Raw genomic sequence first — 19,137 nt, forward strand, 5'->3', positions numbered from 1 at the left:
ATACATATATAATGGATAAATGTACAATGTGCACTACCTTACCTCCATCACCGTCATCTGATCCTCTGAAACTAGGATCTTTTAACATATCCAGCTCAGCTAACATGCGCACATAAAGTGCATTCTGTCTGAAGGAAGGATAAAATCTTTCATCTCGAAGCATCAATTCATACACCTTATTGAAATAAATCAAGATATTCAATCATTAATACAAATAATGTACTAATTTCCAATAATAAGATTTCAACAAAAGGTAGACAGAGGTATTACTGTAATGAATTATAGGCTCCATATTTATAAGATGTCAGTAATAAGACTATGTCACAACTAGTGATATTTTTCTGGCCCCTCTAGCATCTAAATTATACTGAAGAGAGTCCTACTGCAAAACAAGTCACATGACAGCAGTTATATATAATGCTCTACAAAGCAGTGTTTTCTAAGAAACAAATCCAAATAAAGACTCAAAGCACATATTAAAATAAATGAATCTGTTATTTATATATCATCTATTCATAAAATTCTAGAATCTGTATCTGTCACTTCAGCCAGATTCAAAGTAAATAACCCAGCACAGGGATTTTCCACATTTCTACAGTAAATAAGCAAAGAAAAACTGGCTATTTTGTGAAGTATTATTACCATAACACATCTTTTTAGTTATCACACTGTACTTTCATAACGTTTCAATAACCTTTTACAGACAAATTACATGCATATAGACATATACATTGTTTTCAAAAAAGATACAGTGATAAATGTTGTACATAATACCTTCCTTTGAATGTCATCAAAGATTTCAGGGGTTGGATCTTCATGATTCAAAGTATCTGCTAATTTTGCTACCAAATAATCATCAACAGTAACTCTCGGAGATGCCTGACAAACAGAGAAAAACACAAGTAGCATTGATCTTTGAAATTTCTAAATCCAAGTTAAGCCTTCATAGTAGAATTAAATAATTTGTTGTTCAGTCACATCTGACTCTTTGCAACCCCATGGACTGCAGCATGCTAAGCTTCCCTGTCCTTCACTATCTCCCTGAGTTTGTTCAAAGTCATATTCATTGAGTCAGTGATGCCATCCAACTGTCTCAACCTCTGTCGCTCCCTTCTCCTCCTGCCCTCAATCTTTCCCAGCATCAGGGTCTTTTCCACTGAGTTGGCTCTTCGCATCAGGGAGCCAAAGTAGGATAATTAAATAATGGAATCATAGTACTAAAAGTAACTGCCAAAAAATCCTTGGTTTGTAAGTGACACCTTGATGTTTAAAGGCTGAAATCAGAGCTAGCATTTTTCTGGCCATGAGGTACTACACAGAAGACTTGTTAGACAAACGTGGATTTAAATCTTAACTTTTGCTGAGCAAGTTTCCTCTCACAAGGCTTCACTTATTCAATCTGTAAAATGGAGATAAACACTACATATGATTAACTCAATCTGTAAAATGGAGATAAACACTACATATGATTATAGTGAGGATGAAAAGAGATTTATGTAAGCCTTATGTGTCCAGCACATAGGAAATAACTGTCACTACCAGTTAGCGTTGAGCATGCAGTAGTCTTAGATGTGTATTTAATAAAATGTCAAAAGAGTATGCCATGTTGCTACTTATCATTTCACACTAGAAACAATCCTTTTGAATGGCACTTAAAAGAGACCATGTTTATCCTAATTCAGTTTTATAATACTGCAGCAAAGTATCAGCATGATAAGGGACAGAAAAAGTTCGAAAAGTTACTTTGTTTCAATAACTTTCATCTCAAGGTGCATAATGTGACAGACACTACAGACATTACTCAGCATGTTAACTTTTGTATTTTTAAGTCTGAAGGATATGGAGAATAAATGAGTGATTAAATGATGGTAACTTTTAGAGACAATAACAAAAAAATGCATTGTTTAAGCAATTTCTCTGTGCTGTTAAGACTATCTAAGGAACAGAATAGATGAATCAAGAAGAGAAGAAAAAGTATGTAAGTATCCTGGGCATACATCCAGATAAAACTGTAATTTAAAGGTAAACGCACTCTTATGTTCAAAGTAGAACTATTCACAATACCCAAGGCATAGAAACAACCTCAATGTTCGTAGAGAGATGAAAGGGTAAAGACAATGTGGTACAGATACAATGGAGTATTTCTCAGAGATAAAAAGGAATGAAATAAAGTCACATGCAGCAGCATGGACAGACCTAGAGATTATCATACTAACCCAAGGAAGAAAGACAAATTACCATATCACTTTTATCCACGATGTAAAACATGACACAAACGAACTCATTCCCTGGTGGCTGAGACGTAAAGCATCTGCCTAGAACCTGGGAGATCCGGGTTTGATCCCTGGGTCCGGAAGATCCCCTGGAGAAGGAAATGGCAACCCACTCCACTAATCTTGCCTGGAAAATCCCATGGAGGGAGGAGCCTGGTAGGCTACAGAGTTGCAAAGAGTCTGACACAACTGAGGGACTTCACTTCACAAAAGAGAAACAGACTCATAAACACAGAGAACAGACCTGAGATTGCCAAGGGGGAGAGAGGATGCAGGAGGGAGGGAATGGAAGTTTGGGATTAGCAGATGCAAACTAGTATATATACAATGATAAACAACAAGGTCCTACTGTATAGCCCAGGGAATCACACTCGATACTTTGTGAAAAACCATAATGGAGAAAAATATGAAAAAGGAATGTGTATATGTGTAAATGAATCACTTTGCTGTACAGCAGAAATTAACACAATATTATGTACCAACCATTCTTGAACAAAATTAAAAAAAAATTTTTTTAAGTAAGTAAACAGGAGGGTATGAATGTGCAGCATAAGGGCTATACAACTTCTAATGTCCCTTGTTAATTCAACACTCTTAGAAGTAAACTCAGGGAGGTAGTGTGGTGGTACTTTTTTGGTTCTTGTGAGGGGGTTTTTGGAGGAAGAAGAAAAGGACACTTGTCTATTATTTGTTTGTGTATGTGTGTGGTGTTCCCTTCCCGCCTCCCCCCCCACCCCCGACCCCTCTCACCCTGAAGTAAGGACAGAACTCAACAGCTTCAACTATGTGACAAAGATCAGAGAGGAACATGATTTAAGTTAGTTTCTGTCCTTTCATGTGCCCTCTGAGCTCACTAAACTCAGTTTCTAGGAAGTAAGAGACAAATTTGAAAATAACATTTTCAATTTATCTAGCTTAATTTTGTTCTATAATCTCAGGTACAGAGAATTGGATTAAGCCTTATCCTTGGAATATGTATGGTGAGCAATACTTTCAGAGAGCTAACATTGGGCATAACTAACCAAGTCCCTTTTTAAAAAAAAAACAAAACAGTAATATAGAAGAAATATTTGCACATATGGTACTACGTTAACATAAAAATACAAAAATTGCATGTTTTTTCCAAAATTATCTATTAATCTGTACTGCTTACTTCCATATTACACAAATGTAGTTATTTAAACAAAACGACTAGTTAACAGTGGCAACGGATAATTAATAGGACTAAACAAAAAATATGTTTGAGAAAACAAAACAATTTACTTAATAATATTCCTGTTCGCTGATATAGAAACTTATTTTAACATTTTTTAAACTTTTCACCTAAATTTAAAATTGGTAGGCAGTACCACTGTTTATTCTTAAAATATATAAATCTAAGACTATTTAAAAGATTATACATGTAATAGGACTAATAGATACATTTGTATTTAATAAAAATAAACAATTATATTTACCTTTTATTCTATGATCTTGTAGGATATTTTTGTGTGCCTTTTTTTCTGATCTGCCTGCAGTCTTCAGGACAACCCTTTATTTTATACAGTGGTATAACTAAATACAATCAACTATAAAATAAAATTCACTATGACTTTTGGCTCTGCTCTTGAGCCTTTATCACATTTATTTCTCTTACCACTGCAATGTCATGACATCAAGTGAAATATCCTTTCAATAAAACCATTTAGGCAAAGAATAATGGGATTTTACTCACTAAAAACAGCAGGTTTTTAGACCTACAGGGATTTGTTTCCAGCTTTCCAAAAAAAGTGTCCATCAACTTTGTATCTCCACGTTTGGTAGACCAGCTGTTTGTCCATCAGGTTCTCTGCATGTATGAATTCATCATATAGGTTGCCCATGTCTAAAACACCCATTTTTTAAGTACTTCAAAGCATAAAGGATGTCATAAGTTAACAACCTCTCCTTTTCAAGGAAAATGGTTCTAAAACGCATAGATCATTTAAACATGTGAGAATAAAGGAGCATTCCAAAGAAATTATAGTTTTATTAAAGAGAGTGAGGAAACTGTTTAAGCTGGCTGTTCCTTTCTGGTGATATCTGAGTTCTTAATAGCTTTATTTTCAAAAAATGAGTTATTTTCTTCATTGTATGAGTTCTTGCTATAGCCTACATGTACTCAGTTCTGTACATTTATTTCAAGGTTAATTTTAGTTCCTTCAAAAACCATTCAATAGTTTTAGAGAAAAATCATATAAATTTCTGTTTACTGTAATTCTTTTCACCACACACATTCTTGATATATTTTCAAATGAAAGATGGATATTATTCTTGTTCCATGCTAAAAAAAATATGATTACTGCCAACAATGGCATCTTTTCTACTGCTGGCAACAATGACAGCCATCTGGAAGGCAAATGTCTAAAGTTATCTCTCCTGACATTTTTGTAATGTCAAAATCTCATAAAGCTGAAGCAGTAGTATTATTTAGAACATATAGGTACAGGAAAACTACATGGGAAAGTAAGTGAATAATTAGAGAAAACTGGCTTCATCAGAAAGCAAGAAAGTAAGGACAGGCAAAGGCTAACATAGGGATCTTTTAAAATACAGGTAAGTAACTCAGTCGTATCCGACCCTTTGCGACCCCACTGACTATACAATCCATGGAATTCTCCAGGTCTGAATACTGGAGTGGGTAGCCTCCAGGAAATCTTCCCAACCCAGGGATTGAACCCAGGTGTCCAACATTGCAGGTGGATTCTTTACCAGCTGAGCCACAAGGGAAGCCCTTTAAAATACAATGGACGTTCTACTTCTAAAGCTGAATGGAGTGTATAAAGGCATTTGCTATACTATTATTCTTAAAACTGTGTACTCTTTTAAATACAATATATTTCATAAGGCAAAAATGTAAGCATACGCACAAATGAGTGGTTTCCAAATAATATATATACTTAAAATTAAAATATAATTCTGTGCTAATAAGTATGAATTAAAAGGTATTACAGCATAGTCATTAAAAATACTGGAGTGTGACTCTTGAGGATTATTGTCCATATTCATGAAGGACATCAGTCTGTACTTTTCTAAATGATGTCTTTGTCTTTGATATGAGAATACCACTAAATTCATAAAATGAGTTGTAAAGTGTTTCTTTTTTCTCTTTTCTGGAAGAGTTTGTGAAATACTGGTATTATTTCCTCTTGAAATATATGATAGAATTCACTAATAAAACCATTTAGGCCTGGGCTTTTCTTTGAAAGATGATTTTTAATTATTAATTAAATTCATTTACTGTATTTTCTATTTCTTCTTGAGTCAGTCTGACAATTAGTGTATTCCCAGAAATCTGTCCATTTCATCTAAATTGTCTAATCTGTTGTCATAAAGTTGTTTGTAATACTTCCTTATGGGGCGTCCCAGGTGGCTCAGGGGTGAATCCACCTGTCAATACAGGGTTTGATATCTGGGTTGGGAAGATCCCCTGGAGAAGGAAATCACAACTCATTCCAGTATTCTTGCCTGGGAAATCCCATGGACAGAGGAGCCTGGGGGCTATAGTCTATGGGGTACTAAAAGAGTTGGAACTAAAAAAAGAGGAACTAAAAAGCCTCTTGATGAAAGTGAAAGTGGACAGTGAAAAACTTGGCTTAAAGCTCAACATTCAGAAAACGAAGATCATGGCATCCAGTCCCATCACTTCATGGGAAATAGATGGGGAAACAGTGGAAACAGTATCAGACTTTATTTTTCTGGGCTCCAAAATCACTGCAGATGGTGACTGCAGCCATGAAATTAAAAGACGCTTACTCCTTGGAAGGAAAGTTATGACCAAACTAGATAGCATATTCAAAAGCAGAGACGTTACTTTGCCAACAAAGGTTCGTCTAGTCAAGGCTATGGTTTTTCCTGTGGTCATATATGGATGTGAGAGTTGGACTGTGAAGAAGGCTGAGCGTCCAAGAATTGATGCTTTTGAACTGTGGTGTTGGAGAAGACTCTTGAGAGTCCCTTGGACTGCAAGGAGATCCAACCAGTTCATTCTGAAGGAGATCAGCCCTGGGATTTCTTTGGAGGGAATGATGCTGAAGCTGAAACTCCAGTACTTTGGCCACCTCACGCGAAGAGTTGACTCATTAGAAAAGACTCTGATGCTGGGAGGGATTGGGGGCAGGAGGAGAAGGGGACGACAGAGGATGAGATGGCTGGATGGCATCACTGACTCGATGGACGTGGGTCTGGGTGAACTCCGGGAGTTGGTGATGGACAGGGAGGCCTGGCGTGCTGAGATTCATGGGGTCGCAGAGAGTCGGACACAACTGAGCGACTGAACTGAACTGAAAAGAGTTGGATACGACTTAGCGACTAAGCAACAACGGTATTTCCTTGTAGTCCCTTTAATTTCTATAGTCAGTGGTGATGCTTCCTCCTTCATTCATGATTCTGGTGATCTGTATCTTTTTTTCTTGGCCAACTGAGCTAAAGGTTTCTAAAGTTCATTATTCATTTTACAGTGTTTGATTGTACTACTGGTTTTTCACTATTGTCTTTCTGTTTTCTATTACACTGATTTCCATTTTGATCTTTACTATTTCCTTCCTTCTGTTTGCTTAGATTTGTTGTGCTTTTCTTTTTCTAGATTTTTAAGATGAAAATGTATATTGCTGATGTGACATCTTTCTTCTTTCTAATCAGGCATTTAAAGCTACACATTTGCCTTTACATATTTCTTTAACTGCATCCCATAAATTTTGATGTATTGTTTTCTTCATTTTCATTCAATTGAAAACATTTTCTAATTTCCTTCTGACGTTTTTGACACAGACAATATTTAGAAATTTGTTGCTTAATTTTCAAATATTTATAAATTTCCTCAAATCCCTTTTGTTCTTTATTTCTAATTAATTCTACTATGAGAAATGGACACACTTATATATAATTTTAACGCCTCTAAAATGAGAGTTGTTTTATGGCCTAACTTATGATCTATCCTGGAGAAGGAAATGGCAACCCACTCCAGTATTCTTACCTGGAGAAATCTGTGGACAGAGGAGCCTGGTGGGCTGCCGTCTATGGGGTCGCACAGTTGGACACGACTGAAGCGACTTAGCATGCATGCATGCATGCACTGGAGAAGGAAATGGCAACCCACTCCAGTATTCTTGCCTGGAGAATCCCAGGTACAGAGGAGCCTGGTGGGCTGCCGTCCACTGGGTCGCACAGAGTCAGACACGACTGAAGCGACTTAGCACCAGCAGCAGCATGATCTATCCTGGAGAATGCTCTATGTATATGCTTGAAAATAAAACTGCTGTTAGGAGAAGTATTCTACAGATGTATTTGGTCTAATTGGTCTAAAGTATTGTTCAATTCTTGTACATCCTTGGTCATTTTTCTATCGAACTGTTTCATCAGTTTTTGAGAGGGAGTATTGAAGTCTCCAACTATTACTGTTGAATTGTCTATTTCTCCCTCAATTCTGTCAGTTTGTTCTCCATGTATGTGTGGGCTTTGTTGTTTTATCATCCTGATCAATTGACCTTTCTATTATAAAATGTTCCTTGTTTCTTTAGTAACGTTTTTGTCTTAAAATTTATTATCTAATATTAGTATAGCCACTCCAGCTCTGTTTTAGTTACTGTTTTCAAGGTTTACCTCTTACTTCCTATTATTTAAAGTTGTGTGACCCTGAATCTTAACTCTGTTATTTAGTATCCACATGACCCTGGACAGGTTAATTCAATTTTCTTTCTTTTTTTTTTTTTTTTCAGTTTTATAATTCAATCAATTTCTTCACCTATAAAATGAGAATAATACACAAAATACTATTATCAGGATAAAACAAGGCAATGTAAGACAGTTGTGCATAGCAGCATGAACAATGGATATTTACAAGTACTACAAATCATTATTATCTTCTTTGCCAGTATTATTAATGTTAATTATTAATAATCTACCATTATTAATGACACTGTCAAAGAAGAAAAGAAAATGTATCCTCAAATAAATCAAAGTATATCCTCACCTTTTCTGATAAATACTGTTCATAAATTCCAACAGCAGCTGCTCTCAAAAGACCTTTGGTTTGGTTGGTTTGATGTTTTCCATCTTTCTGACGACTTGATAAAACTTCTAGCTGCTGTTGGGCTGTAACCCGGTATCCTTCCACTGTCATCCAAAAGAAGAGATGTGCCTGACCTCCAGTTTGCTGCATGTAGTCTATCAAACAAAATTCATAACAACAGAGATATTAAAGTCACAGATTTTTGAGTGCATACAGCTGTAAGACAAGTTAAGAAAGAAAGTATTTGAAAGTTTCAAATACTTAAAACTCTGCATTTTGAACATGTTTAGAAAATGCTGGAGGTTAAAAAAAAAGTCATATCATAAACTGGTTAAGCTGAAGAGACCAATTATGCAGAAAAAAGAAATGGAAGTGCATTTTAAAAAACATCTGATTTTTCATGAAAACACCTCTTGGGAATAAAGATGCCAGGGAAGGCTTCATCAGAAATAAACTACTTCAACAACATTCAGCTTCCATTCTCAATAAAAACTATTAATCATAATATTACTATTATATTACATGTATTAAAAATAAGGATTGGGTTCTTCAATAAGCCATGCATTTCTTTTTGTTCATGAATATGAAGACTCAGGAAGTTTTGCTGGGAGCATCCCCTAGATAAAAGCAATTCTGATGTAACAATAAAATCAATAAACATTTATATATAAAATGGTATAAAAATAAGACCCTTCCCCCGTTCATGCACAAAAATGATACAAGCAGGTTATATATACCATACTTTCCTGATAAAGTCTCTTTCTCAAATAATTAAAATTCATAGTAGAATCTCTTGGGGTTTATTTAAAAGCATATTAGCAAATGCACATTGGAACTACAATAAGCATTTATTTCCTTAAAACCAAACAAATCTCTATCCCTATGGTTTCTAAAAAAAATGGGGGTATTTCAGAAAATGAGGAGTGGAAGAGAAATATATATGGCATGCCTAATATCAAGTATTTAAAATTTAACAATATATACAATTATAAAAAAACTTGAGGGTTATATTATTTTTATAAAATGTATTTACCTACCCATAAAAAACTGTAGTGCAACATTGTCTACAAGAATGCTGTCCAGGGGGACTGTGCAAAGTTTCCCAAAGTTTGCTGCCAGTTTCACAGTATTTATCTCCTATAAATACAAGTTTTTGCAGATTAACATCTCATCTATTCACTCACTATGTTAAAGATCCTTACATAGAAGTAAAAAATTAAGTTAAAACGGAATAAAGTTTTCTCTTCTTGTACAGGTGCGTTACCAAAAAAAAGTATCAGCTCACTGAATTTCCTAGAGTTATTTTAAGAGCTGCTTACTAAGTATACATTAAAAGTACAATAAGCACTCATTTCTTCTAATAAAAAATAAACCTAAATGTATTTTCATGTATTCTTTATTTTTTACCCATTCCAAACAAAAATGAACATGATAGGGACTAAAGGGGATATTATGTTGAAGAATAAACAAACCCCAATATTTTCAAGTACAGGTTGAAGTCTACCTATTAGAGAAAAATAAAATATTCCTAACTAGTAGATTTGCTAATTGGGTAAAAATTCTATAATCTTTGTAGAAAATGTTTTTCTTTTCAGTCTACCTAAATGGTAAATTACATAAACTTCAAAGCAAGGAAACTACCTATATAGAGAGAAAAAAGTTTTTAACAGGTTCAGAATTTAGAGAATCTACACGTCCTGCACTGTGCTAGGTGCATTACACATATCACTTCATTAAATCTCCACAGCAATCCTATTGGATAAACATCACCAATCCCACTCAACAGATAAGAAAGCTGATGATCAGAAATGTTGCCTATGATTGCAAAGCTGGTTAGAATGAGTCAGTGTCCTCAAAGTCTGATGCCCTTTCCACAAAAACCAACAATGTTTCTGGAAATGATTTCCACCAGCTTCTCTGCATTCCCAAATCCATACTCACAAACCTGTATTTTCAAAAAAAGATGCACAGGTTTTCTGAAAGTTAGATAAGGCTGCCTTATTTAGGGGCAGATACTAAATTAGGCATAGGTGATATATAAAGGAAAAGGAAGATGATTTGAAAAGAGGAGAAAAAACTTCTCTTGTAATTAGTATCTCCTCTTCATGTAAGTACGTAAGAACAACAATAGATTACTGATTTGAAATTGCTAAAGCAATCTATTGCAAATTGCACTCATTTCACATACTAGCAAGGTAATGCTCAAAATCCTTCAAGCTGGACTTCAACAGTATGTGAAGCAAGAACTTCCAGATGTATAAGCTGGATTTAGAAAAGGCAGAGGAACCATATCAAATGGCCAACATCCGTTGGATCATCAAAAAAGCAAGAGAATTCCAGAAAAACATCTGCTTCACCGACTATGCTAAAGCCTCTGTGTGGATCACAACAAACTGTGGAAAATTCTTGAAGAGATGGGAATACCAGACCACCTACCTGCCTCCTGAGAAACCTGTATGTTGTAAAGAAGTAACAGTGAGAATCAGTCATGGGACAACAGACTGGTTCAAAATTGGGAAAGGAGTATTTCAAGGCTGTACACTGTCACCTTGCTTATTTAACTTATATGCAGATGACATCATGCGAAATGCTGGGCTGGATGAAGCTCAAGCTGAAATCAAGATTTCCTGGAGAAACATCAGTAATCTCAGACTTGCAGATGACATCACCCTAATGGCAGAAAGTGAAGAGGAACTAAAGAGCCTCTTAATGAAGGTGAAAGACGAGAGTGAAAAAACTGGTTTAAAACTCAACATTCAGAAAACTAAGATCACAGCATCCGGTCCCATCACTTCATGGCAAGTAGAAGGGAAAAGAATGGAAACAGACTATTTTCTTGGGCTCCAAAATCACTGTGGAAGGTAACTGCAGCCATGAAATTAAAAGAATTTAATTTTTTTGAAAGAAAAGCTATGACAAACCTAGACGGCCTATTAAAAAGCAGAGACATCACCTTGTTGACAAAGGTCCACATAGTCAAAGCTATGGTTTTTCCAGTAGTGAAAGTTGGACTATAGAGAAGGCTGAACGCCAAAGAACTGATGCTTTCAAACTGTGGTGTTGGAGAGGACTCTGGAGAGTCCCTTGGACTGCAAGGAGATCAAACCAGTCAATCCTAAATATTCATTAGAAGGACTGATGTTGAAACTGAAGCTCCAATATTCTGGCCATCTGATTAAATGAGTCAACTCATTGGAAAAGACCCTGATGCTGGGAAAGAGAGAAGGCAGGAGAAGAAGGGGACAACAGAGGATGAGATGGCTCGATGGAATCACCGACTCAATGGACATGAGTTTGAGTGAACTTTAGGAGATGGTGAAGGACAGGGAAACCTGGTGTGTGGCAGTCCATGGGGTCACAGAGTTGGACACGACTGAGTGACTGAACAACAACAAAGCAATCTAGTAGCAGCACATGATTTCCCCTATATAAATCTTCCTTCCTCAGATTTTATCACTTCTTGGTTCTGTCCAGCAGCATCTATATAGATATGGGATGGAGAAGAGTATTCACTATCACTTTATTTGTAATAAAAAGAAAAAAGCATCTCGAAGACTTTAAGATGAGCAGTATGATTAAAAAAACTCTATCTCTGAAGATTCTGAATTTTCATCCAAAGGAATACATGCTATGACTTGAGCTTTTAAAAAAGGTAAAGCTTCCTATTCAAATTAGAGTTGACAAGCTTCCAAACAAGGTTTCTAAATTTTAAAAGGAATTCAGTATCAAAAAGTATTTAGGCAAACAGACTTAAATAATGATGCTTAAGGATCAGCAGGGGCTTCCCTGGTGGTTCAGCAGTAAGGAATCTGCCTGCCAGTGCAAGGGACATAAGAGAGGAGGGTTCAGTCCCTGGGTGGGGAAGATCCCCTGGAGGAGGGCATGGAAACCTACTCCAGTATTCTTGCCTTGAGAATCCCATGGACGGAGGAACCCGACAGGCTACGGTCCATAGGCTCGCAAAGAGTTGAACACAACTGAAGCGATTTAGTCCACAACACACAAGCATCACTAACTCTAGGATCTAGGTAGGGTAACTAGATAAAGAAACAACAATCACAAGTGAAACCATATTATTCTTCTATTCTGAATTTACACGCATATATAAATTCATTTTAAAATACAGTTAACTGAACAAAGACAGACATACATACACCTGCACACACATTTATGACAAATGTAGGCCTCAAATAATGTTTAAGTTATAATTAAACTAGCAAACTAAACTCAAAATTTTAAACTAAGTCTTCTATTCCTTAAGGAATTTAAGTACACTGCAAAATTACAAGACCAAAGAGTCACAAAACAATTTCCAATAGAAAACCAGCATAAAAAAGGTGACTACACTGAAAACTAAAGGTAGTAAAAAATTTGTTTCAAAGCCCCAAATCTCTGCTCTCTTTTACAATGAAACTCATCCAAACAGCTACCTATAATGACTGTTTCTAATTCATTTCTTCTCATTTTCTCCTGACTGACTCCCATCAGGGTTTTTCTCCACTATTCAACCAAAATGCTCTCATGGATCACCAATAATACCCCTGTGGCAAACCCAACAGTCAATTCTAAATCTTCATCTTACTCAACTTATTAGTAGTCTGTAATACACCTGATCTCTCACTTTTTTCAGTATTTTCTATACTTTGCTTCTAGGATATCACACTCCTTTCCTTCAATCTCAACAGTCATTTACAGTTTGTTTGGCTAGACCTTTCATTTTGTCTTAAACACTAGTAACTGAAGTGCCTCAGGACAAAGTCTTTGATATCTTCTTTCTTAAACTCATTCTTTTAAGTAATCTCATACAATCTCTCAACTTTAAACAAGCAGCTGATAATCCTGAGGATTCTCAAAGTTTATTTCATTCACGAAATTTCCCTTAAACTTGAATTTACCAATTAGAATGTCTACTTTAACATCAAACAGGGATCTCAGGCTAAAACATTCAAAACTTGATTCTCTCTTCCAAACTTCCTCCTCCCTCAGTTTTATTCATTTTAGTGAATAACAACACTATTCATGCAGGTGCTTGGTCCAAAAAACTTTGGAATCATCCTTGAGTTCTTTTTTCTCTCTCAACCCATATTTAATACATTAGCAAATACTGTCTCTAATTAACTTCTCACATGAATCCCCCCAGACATCTCTTACTAAACAAAAACAAGAGTCATGTAAACGATCTGTTAGTTTCCATTCCACCACTCCACCACAATCTACTCATCACAGAGCCCAAGTAATCATTTTACCTCATAAGTCAGATTATGTCACTTGCCAGGGAAAATCTCCAATGGATTTCTATCACACTCAGATTTTAAAAAATCTTACTATGGAAGGTAAAACCATGTATGATCTAACCCCTAAGGTTTCTAATCTCACTCCTACTACAAATCCTATCATACATTCCATACCACTCACAATGACCTCCTCTAACTCACCAGGCACTTTCCTATTCCAGGGACTTCACATTTGCTCTTACCTTTGCATTAAAGATTAAAGAAAAAAAAAATTCCACAGGATTCGCTCATATTATTCAGATCTCTCTATGTTTAAATGTCACCAGATCTCTCAGCATCTATCTAAACCACTTTGACATTCTCTACCACCCTACTTTACTGATTTTCTTTCACATTTTAGGTTTTTTTTTTTTTTTACATTTTATTTTTTCACATTTTACTTACTTTTACATTTTTTACATAATATATCAATTTATATATTGGTTTATTTTCTGATTCTGCAACTAAAATGTAAGCTTCATGAGAGAGATTTCCGTCTGTTAGATCCATCTAAATGGTGTCCGATGTACATAATTCAATAAATGTTGAATTTTAAATAAATGTCACATGAGTAGATAAATACATAAATCAAGAAAAAAATTTGACTTTTCATGCAATATTTGAATCTCATTAGCTTGTTTTAATAAATACTTACACTACCTTGTATAATATAAATTTTTTCAAAATTTTTAGTTCTTCTGTAAAATGCCACACTGGTTAATACTCAACCTTTTGTCATTTGCTGGATATTTTAATGAAGAGAAATTATCTATAGTTAAATATTAATTCAAGAGTATTTTACTCACTTTGCCAGACTGCAACCGTTGTATTCTTGAGTCACATACTTTCTTCACAAATAATAAGCTATTTATTTGATTTTTGATGGTGTTGATATCTAAGAATAAACAAATTGATTATGAGGTAAAGTGGCAGTGTTACTTGTGAAATACTTTAAACATACACTTACTATAATTTAACATAATAACCAATGAACACAGCAATTATTTATTTAAAAAATAAATAACTGGAAATTTTATAGTGAAATTATTTAATTAAAATTAAACTATGCCAATTATCTTTAGCGATAACTGCAATAATAAGAGTCTCACATTCAGAAAACTATTGTGCTTTATTCTCAGAACATATTAGCATAATAAAAGTCAGATTCAGTTAAGGTGAAAACCACTAATAACATAAAATGACCTTTATGTAAATTAAAGTTTTGTTTGAATATATAGTAATTGTTAAAGAAGTAAAACATTCTTATTCTTAAATAAATTACTTACCATCACCAGCTGTATCTAGAGATCGAAGATACTGTAATTCTTCTGCTGCTTTATCTCTGACTGCTTCGAGCTCTCCAATATTGTCACTCAATTTAATAATGTTCATAAAGGCCTCATAGTTGCAATTAGAATCACGGATCTGAAAAAAAGTTTAAAACACTGATGGGAGGGAGACTCACTTAAGTGAAAACAGAATCTTGAGTACCTATCATGGGCCAGGCACAACTGTCCTCAAACAAAATGAAAATCTCTCTACTCATGGTACTTAACTTCTCCTGGGTCAGAGACTACTAACACAGTAAGATATATAGCACACTGTGAAGTAAAGAGTACACTCAGAATGTCTGATGACAGCAAGGAAGCCATGGTGACTAGAGCTAAACCAAAGAAATGCAGAAGGGCAAGGGAGATGAGTGCTAATGGAAAAGCAAACGTGACAGGGTTTAGTAAATGGTTTGGCTTTCTCTGTGAATGGAATGAAAAGTGATTGGAGAATTTTAAACATTAAGAGCGGCATTCTCTGACATAAATTTAACAGAATCACTGTAACAACATGAATAACTGTTATTTCATCTTTCTTTTCCAGCCACTTGCTATTTAAGAATAAGAATGGAGTAAAACATTAAGTTGGATTTAACCATAATGTGGTTTTAACAAGCCAATAATAAACTGAGAGAGAGAGGAAAGGTAGTTGAGAATGTTGTAAAGGATCTAATGACTATGACTGTCAATGAATTTAAGCCAAATAAAACAGTAAAGGGAACTATGAAAAGGTAGCCAACTTGGTTGTCCATTCTAAATAGGAGTCCAAGTACTGGTGATTGCCAAAGTTCAGAACTGTGGGGAAAAGAGGCAGGGGGGCAATAAGCACATGAAAAAATGTTCAAAATCATTAATCATCAAGGATGTGCAAGTTAACCATAACAAAATGAAAATGCCAAATATCTATCAGAATGTGGGGAGACCAAATTTGGTCTTCACATTCTCAAACAGTGCAAGGAGAAGTACAAAATTATAACAGAACTTCAGATAACTAGTTGGCGATATCTCTCACTTTGTATAAATTTTACTTCAATAATAAAAGAAGTAAGTCATTAAAGACCTGATTTTTCTAAGAATACATTAAGAAACAAGTAAACAGCTGTTCACTAAGCTGCTCTAGTAGGAGATAACAATCGGAGAAGGCAATGGCAACCCACTCCCAGTACTCTTGCCTGGAAAATCCCATGGACGGAGGAGCCTCGTAGGCTATAGTCCATGGGGTCGCGAAGAGTCGGATACGACTGAGCGACTTCACTTTCACTTTTCACTTTCATGCATTGGAGAAGGAAATGGCAACCCACTCCAGTGTTCTTGCCTGGAGAATCCCAGGGACAGCGGAGCCTGGTGGGCTAACGTCTATGGGGTCGCACAGAGTCGGACACGACTGAAGCGACTTAGCAGCAGCAGCAGCAGCAGGAGATAACAATATAAACCAATTAAGTAAACTATTTCACAGTCAGAGAGAAGAGTTTACAATTAACTAGTTTGTCCCCAAAAGATATAATATATATATTTTGAGATAAATAATGCAAATTGGCAGATACTATCTTTAGAAATGACTTAAAAACTTGAAACTTCTGTTAGGTAATATGAACATTTTATTTGGAGGATATATGTTACTACTACACTGCTCTAACCTTTTCCTTTCAAATAAAAATAAACTATACAATTAGCTATCATTAATATGGAATTTACCTGGCAGAAAGAGTAAGAACTGAGCCAATTTTATAATACCTATGTGCAAAGGGTTTTCCACATAAATTATGTCAAGAGAATAAACCAGACAACAAAGCAAGCTAAAGATCCTTTATTGATATCTTTTTCTTTTAAATATATTTTCTGATATTTTACAGCAAAGCACAATAGTGCTCAATCACTGTTTTAAATAAAAAAGACCCCAACCATGATACATAATAACAGTACCAGCCCAACTATGCAGAGAACAAGTAAAAATCTGGTGGCTTGAATTCTGTTCTGAGTATGTGTTAAGTCCCTCAAAAATGTTTTTACCATGTAACTAATTATATACTTAATATACGCTCAGCAAAATAAAAATTGAAAACTAAAGAAAAATAGAAATAAAAATAATTCCTAATCCCATGAGTGAGAGATAACCATAATATTCCAGTAAACTTGCATCCTGTTCTGTACTATAGGTAAGATTATACAGTACTGTAAACTGATTTTTTAAGGTTAGTATATGATATTCATTTTTGTGTTACAAAAAAAATCTTTTTAAAGATATTTACTCTTACTTTACCACTTAAACGTTTTAAAATTTTACCTTTATCCTACTTCTTAAAAAATCACTTATGACATAACCAATACTTGTAGTAAAGTGAAATAAACAAAAGAGAAAACTTAAAATTTTCAGGATCCTACATCTCTACTACAACAGAGGATGAGATGGTTGGATGCCATCACCAACTCAATGTACATGAGTTTGAGCAAGCTCTGCAAGTTGGTAATGGACAGGGAAGCCTGGCGTGCTGCAGTCCATGGGGTCGCAAAGAGTCAGACAGGACTCAGCAACTGAATTGACTGACCTCTCTATTAACATTTCAGTCAGTATACAACTTATCAGAATCACAGTCACTCATAAATATATACTTACTTATATATTTATTTTTAAAGGAACAGATATCTACACACACATCATTTTTAGTTGTCCTTTTCACATAAAAAAAAAAAACACATCTTTTCATATTCATAAAGACATACTACCATCATAGTATAAATAGTATTTATTGTATCAATATTCCTAAACTATTCCTCTATTTTATTGTTCAGTTGCTCGGTCCTGTCCGACTCTGCGACCCCATGGACTGCAGCACACAATAGCCTTCCTTGTCCGTCACTATCTCCCAGAGTTTGCTCAAACTCATGTCCACTGAGTTGGTGACGCCATCCAACCATCTCATTCTGTCGTCCCCTTATCCTCCTGCCCTCAATCTTTCCCAGCATCAGTGTTTTTCCAGTGAGTCAGCTCTTCACAGGCGGCCAAAGTATGGGAGCTTCAGCTTCAGCATCAGTCCTTCTAATGAATATTCAGGACTGATTTCCTTTAGGATTGACTGGTTGGATCTCCTTGCTGTCCAGGGGACTCTCATGAGTCTTCTCCAACACCACAGTTCAAAAGCATCAGTTCTTCGGCGCTCAGCTTTCTTTACAGTCCAATTAGCACATCTGTACATGACTACTGGAAAAACCAGCTTTGACCAGACAGACTTTTGTTAGCAAATTGATATTTCTACTTTTTAATATGCTGTCTAGGTTTGTCACAGCTTTTCTTCCAAGGAGCAAATGTCTTTTAGTGTCATGGCTGCAGTCACCGTCCACAGTGATTTTGGAGCCCAAGTAAATAAAGTGTGTCACTGTTTCCATTGTTTCCCCATCTATCTGCCGTGAAGTGACAGGACCGGATGCCATGATCTTAGTTTTTTGAATGCTGAGTTTCAAGCCAGCGTTTTCACTCTCCTCTTTCATCAAAAGACTCTTCAGTTCCTCTTCACTGTCGGCCATAATGGTGGTGTCATCTGCGTATCTGAGGTTACTGATATTTCTTCGGGCAATCTAAACTCCAGCTTGAGCTGCATTCAGCTCAGCATTTTGCATGATATACTTTGCACGTACATTAAATAAGCAAGATAACAATGTACAGCCTTGATATACTCCTTTCCCAATTTTGAACCAGTCTGTTGTTCCATGATCGGTTCTAACTGTTGCTTCTTGATCTGCATACAGGTTTCTCAGGAGACAAGTAAGGTGGTCTGGTATTTCCAACTCTTGAATTTTCCACAGTTTGTTGTGATCCACAGTCAGAGGCTTTAGCATAATCAATGAAGCAGAAGTAGATGTTTTTCTAGAATTCCCTTGCTTTTTCTATGATCTAACGGAAGTTGGCAATTTGATCTCTGGTTCCTCTGCCTTTTCTAAATCCTCCTCGTATATCTGGAGGTTCTCGGTTCATGTACTGTTGAAGCCTAGCCTGAAGGATTTTGAGCATTAACCTTGCTAGCATGTGAAATGAGTGCAATTGTGCCTCTATGCTGAACACTTATATTGCTTTCATTTTTTTAAGGATTATTAGCAAGATTGCCATTAGTAGTCTTAAATTGGATTGTTATAACCTTGTTTATCAGCACTTTACGATAAATTTCAAGAACGGAATTCCTAACCAAAGGCTTTTTTTTTTTTAGTTATGGGGATATGCAAATTTTTAAAGCTCTAGGTAC

General features: G+C 35.5%; 1 protein-coding gene across 3 annotated transcripts in view; it reads right to left on the reverse strand.

The window, feature by feature from the left end:
- Window positions 1–19,137, reverse strand: part of SNX13 (sorting nexin 13) — a 147,902-nt gene that overhangs the window by 45,342 nt on the left and 83,423 nt on the right. For all 3 annotated transcript variants that reach the window (XM_070787566.1, XM_019958506.2, XM_019958505.2), the window contains exons 10-15: window positions 14,861–14,999; window positions 14,381–14,469; window positions 9,339–9,438; window positions 8,263–8,456; window positions 775–879; window positions 43–175 (exon numbers count right to left, since the gene is read on the reverse strand). In XM_070787566.1, coding sequence (XP_070643667.1) covers window positions 43–175; window positions 775–879; window positions 8,263–8,456; window positions 9,339–9,438; window positions 14,381–14,469; window positions 14,861–14,999 — 760 coding nt within the window. The remainder of the gene's footprint in view (window positions 1–42; window positions 176–774; window positions 880–8,262; window positions 8,457–9,338; window positions 9,439–14,380; window positions 14,470–14,860; window positions 15,000–19,137) is intronic.

This window comes from Bos indicus, chromosome 4 (genome assembly GCF_029378745.1).
Source record: "Bos indicus isolate NIAB-ARS_2022 breed Sahiwal x Tharparkar chromosome 4, NIAB-ARS_B.indTharparkar_mat_pri_1.0, whole genome shotgun sequence".
NCBI classification, from domain to species: domain Eukaryota; kingdom Metazoa; phylum Chordata; class Mammalia; order Artiodactyla; family Bovidae; genus Bos; species Bos indicus.